General features: G+C 65.6%; 1 protein-coding gene across 1 annotated transcript; it reads right to left on the bottom strand.

Moving 5' to 3' along the window:
- Positions 1-2141: 2141 nt before the first annotated feature.
- MNEG_14095 (hypothetical protein) lies at positions 2142-3254 on the bottom strand (the record flags this gene model as incomplete). The annotated part of the gene is made up of 3 exons (XM_014037433.1): positions 2142-2267; positions 2581-2718; positions 3011-3254. Coding segments are annotated over 3 exons (508 nt in total), but the record flags the coding sequence as incomplete, so codon positions are not given.
- Positions 3255-4796: the final 1542 nt, after the last annotated feature.

The following is a 4796-nucleotide window of genomic DNA, read 5'->3' as shown; positions in this document are numbered from 1 at the left end:
GTGTGTGTGTGTGTGTGTGTGTGTGTGTGTGTGTGTGTGTGTGTGCGCGCGCATTGCTGGCAGGGGCCCCATGGCAGGGCGGTCTGTAGATTGTTGACTACAGCTGTGGAAATATTGTGTGCTGTCGTGGTCCACCGGCCTGACGTCTCCCCCCCCCCCACACACACACACATGAACGAGCGCGTGCGCAAACGGGGCCACGTGCACACGCGGGAACGGCAGTCGTGGTCGCGTGTGGGGTGGGATGTGGAGAATTTGGGGGACGGGGCGGATGCAAATCACCTTTGCAAACCCGCCGTCGGCCCAGGAGGTGCCCCAGCTGTTCTTGATGATCCAAAACCGCTCGTTGTTGTCGTACCCGACCTGCTTCATCCGAGATTGAATGGCCCAGCGGGTTTATCTACGTGTTTTCCCGTGACAAGGCAGCAGCGGCTCCCGCGGCGCTCGCGCCGGGGCGCACACGCGCAGGACGAGCAGCGAGCGCCGAGCGCAGCTGGCAGGCCGCCGGCACGGACTTTGGGGCAGAGCAGACCAGGCGAACCCTAAACCCCAGACTTTGAGCCCTGCTCCAGGGGAAGCGGCGGCGGGAGCGAGAGGGGATTGACGGAGCAGCGCGGGGCCCGCGAGCCGACGGGGGAAAACCGCGCGGAGGGTCCCACCACGAGGGCGGCGTGGGCTTGATCGGTGCTGGGGTCGCTGGGCAGGCCTGATGACATGACATGATGCGGGGGCGGGTGGGGATGGGTTGGGGGGAGGGCGCCACATGGCTCGGCTGACGGGCAGGGCGGCTGTGACTGCGTTGTCCCAAGGTAGAACGCTTCTCGTGCGCAAAGCGCAGCGTAAGATGTGCAAGATGTTTTTGTGTGTGTGTGTGTGTGTGTGCGTGTGTGTGTGTGTGTGTGTGTGCGCGCGTGCGTGTGCGCACTGCATGCCACATGCAGACGAACGGTGCCGTCTGTCCCTGCACTGCTGCATCACGGCGATCGTCTTTCGTGCGAAGCACACCCAGCCCAGCCCTGAGTGGCGGAGGCAACGAGGGTGCTGCCCCTCTCCTGCGACGAGAGAGGCCCCCCCAGGGCGGCAGGCGGGGTTGCTTTTTCGGCCCGGTGCACCGTCGTAGATTTTGGTCTTATTGGCGCCCTGGAACCAGGACCTGAAGCCCTGTTGCAAGTTGATGCGCGTCACCACGCCTGCGGCAAGCGAGCAGGGTCGCGGCCGGGCGTGACGGTAGTGCACGATGGCGATGTAGGGTGAGTCATGTTTGTATTTGAGGGTGTGTGTGTTTGCTTGCGTGTGCAGGAGGTGCCTGGTTGACTACATATGCCATGAACGATTACGATCTGGGAAAACCAACGACTGGCACTTGGACGCACGCATGCCTGTGCTCCGCCCTCCCACACCGTGCACCATTGCCATGAGAGGCGCTCACGGGGCCTCCAACCTCCCCTTTCCTCCCCCTGAACCCTGTCCTCACCACCCCATTCTCGAATGTGCTGCTGCACGCGGCCGATGCTGTTGAGGGGCTGCACCTTGGTCCAAGAGAAAGAGCCGACCTGGCTGACTGGGGTGCCGCAGCTCGGGCTGGCGGTGCAGATGTCTGAAAGTGAAGCGTGGCGGCGTGGCGGTGTGCACGCGCGCATGCATGTGTGTGTGTGTTGAGGGGGGCATGCATGTGTGCTTAGGCACATGTCTGTGTGGGGATGTGCGTGTGAGTGATTGCAGATGTGTATGTGTGCATGTGCGTATGCGCGTGTGTGTGTGCGTGTGTATCCGCAGGTGCGAGTGTGTGTCAGTGTGTATGTGAGTGTTCGAGTGTTGTGGGATATGTGAGGGACAGTGTGTGAAAAAGCATTGTGTGTGTGTGTGTGTGTGTGTGAGTGTGTGTGTGTGTGTGTGTGTGTGTGTGTGTGTGTGTGTGTGTGTGTGTGTCTATGTGTATGATGCACGTCGCGCGAGACGGGACATGCCACAACTCTTGGCCCGCCGCCCAGCCCAGACCCAAAACCCCAAGAAACTCGCGACCTAGGCCTCGATGGCGCCAGCTCCACTCGGTCAATCCGCAACCACTCCACATCGCCACTCGCGCCCCGCACGGGTAACCCAGACCGGCGCCCCCTCCAGACGGCGGCGCCGCGCCCTACCCTGCAGCGGCAGGTTCTGAAGGCTGGTGAACGGCAGGCAGTCCCAGCTGGCCAGGCTCTTGCGCCTAGTCAGCTCAGCCAGGGCCGAGTTGAAGGTCCACCCATACAGGCAGTCGGCCTCGTCCCCTGGGCGCGGCAGGCCGGGCAGCAACAAATTGTCCGGGCGGACGGCGGACAGGGAGGCGGCGGTTGGTGGTGCGCGGGCGGGTGCGAAGGTTGAGGCGTGGTTTTGGTCTACATGAACTGGAGAAGCGCTGCATCCGGACCTTGGGTCTGGGAAACAAGCGCCGGAGGGAAGCTGCTGAGATGTGCTACAAGTTGGGCTCAGCGCTGCAATCCAAGGTCAAGAGCTTGCGCGCGCCCCCCCCCTCTGCTGCCGCACACACCCCCGTCGGGACCCCCATTGCGCCATCCCTGGCTGCGCCGCGCCGCCGCTCACCGGCGCCGCCGCAAAAGAAGAGGTCCCGCGGCGACAGCCGGGGCATGCGCGGGCCCCCCGCGGCCAGTTTGAGCCCGCTCGCAATTGCGGCCTCCGCTGCCGCAGCCACAGAGAACGCGACGCAAGCGTTGCACTCCCCTGCAGTCGGAGCAGGGGCATAGAACCATGGCTGAGTCAGCACTGGATCCTGGATCCACAAGCTGCCGGCAATTGCCACAAGCCCCGCGCCGCAGAGCAGTGAAGAAAGCGCGCCGCGGGTATGCTGACTCAGCTGTGAACGCTCGAACAGCATGCAAGGCCACCAGCACGCACGCGCGCCGCGGCTGCGGCGCCCAACCCCCTGCCCTCGCACGGGCGCGCGGCCTCCCTCCCGCCGCCCCGCCGGCCCAGCTGCGCCCCGCCCCGCCGCGTCCACCTCGGGGCCCCTCACCTTGATCGCCCGGGGGCGATATGGGCGACGTGCCGCCCGTCTGCTTCGCGTCCCGGCTGTCGAACGCCATCGGCGACGTCGCCAGCAGCAGCGCGTCGCGCGCCTGCTCAGTGTCGAAGCTGCTGGAACCGCACAGCGACGCGCCGCCCGTGCGGCAGGCCTGCCGGAGGTTGGTGCTCCACAGGGACTTGAGGGACCCCGCCCGCTGCATCGCCGCCTTGTAGGAGTTGTCCAGGAGCTTCATGCGCTCGCTGGCACCCAACAGCGAGTGGTCGGCCACCAGCCCCTGGGCTGCGGGCGGCGGCGGCGGGTGACCGGGGCGGCCGGGGGCGCGGCGCGGGGGCGGATGGGTTTGGGGGTGGCGCGGGGACCGGAGGCGGGGCGCGGGCGGAGGGGGGCCCCCTGAGCCATTGTTGGGACGGTCTGTTGGGGCAGGCGGCAGCAGGCCTCGCAACGAGGCCGGTTTGGGGCGTGAGCGTTGTTTGTGCTGCAATGGGGAAGGGCATACCTTGTACCGCCGGGAGGCTGCATAGGCCGAGCGCCAGCAACAGCACAAGCGCAATGCATCCGCAGGTCTCGCCACTCCGGCCGCCTGCACAGCCATGGGATGAGCGCTGCACCCGCCAGACGCGGGTGCCCATGGCCCCAAGCTGGACGGTCTGGATTGAAAAGCGTGAGATTTAATGGCCACCACTAGTCTCGTCGGCACGTGCTCGCTTCAGCACCCAACGGAGACTGATCTTCCTTCCCGGGTGCCTCCCCTTCGCGGCTCACAAGGCGCGAGGCCGTGGCGCGTTGATTGCACATGAGATAATAAACATATTGTGTAAAGCAGCTGGTGACAGCGAGGACAACCATGCGCCTTGTCTGAAAAGCTGGAACGCATCCCTAGCGTTCTTGGTCCAGCCGGGTGACGCGGCGCTGCGCCCGGAAGCCGCGGGCGGGAAAAGGGTTACTCAGGGCTGTTGCCAGGGCTGACTACCTGGGCACATGTTTTGAGGTGATTGAGCGGTGGAGCTTCCGCTTGCATTGGTGCCTTGCAGGCGAAAACATCTCATAGCGTCTTGGGCGGGGAGAGGGCGCCTGAGCAAAGCATTGGGGCGGAGGCCGACGAACGAGCATCTACGGGGCAAAAGTGACTGGGTTGGATAGACTGCAAACATCGAAGCCAAAAATGTGCGGCACGACTCCAAATACATGATGGGCCAGAGGTGCCCGCTCCACAAAGAAAGGGGCGGGCCCGGCTGGCTCACTGGCGTGGTCAACGGCAGTCAACAGCGTGGCAAAGGTTGACCGGAAGCTAGCTGAGCAGGTGACAACAGAGCAAGAGGCAGGCTTAAATTGTGATTGCATTCGCCACAATCACACGAGCGAAGGTTTACTGACACCGCACGGGTGGCTGCAGCCAGCAGACGCACGGCGCATGCATGCGCCAGGGGCCGCGGCGCCAGGGGCCGCGGCGGCGGTTCTCCCGCCACCCATGCCCCCAAACCCCGGCCGGCCCGCGCGCCCCCCACGCCGGCCAGGCGCGTCGATCCCAGGCCGCCGCGGCGGCGGCCGCAAGGGCGCGCCCCGGGGCGCGTGCGCGAGGGCCGGGCGCGGCGGCGCGGTCACAGTCGCCTCCCGCCGCCGCTGCCGCCGAAGAGGCCCGGGCCGCCCTGGGTGCCCGCGGACCCGCATTTCTCCAGGCACTTTGGGTCGGTTGCAAACGGCGGGTTCTGGCTGATGAGCTGTCAGTTGTTGTTGATGCAGGTGCCAGGGCCAAATGCAAAGGGACGGAGCGGGG

Source organism: Monoraphidium neglectum, assembly GCF_000611645.1.
Source record: "Monoraphidium neglectum strain SAG 48.87 unplaced genomic scaffold scaffold04252, whole genome shotgun sequence".
Taxonomy (NCBI): domain Eukaryota; kingdom Viridiplantae; phylum Chlorophyta; class Chlorophyceae; order Sphaeropleales; family Selenastraceae; genus Monoraphidium; species Monoraphidium neglectum.
Note: the sequence above shows the minus strand (reverse complement) of the source record. Positions and strands in the feature narration are given on the sequence as shown.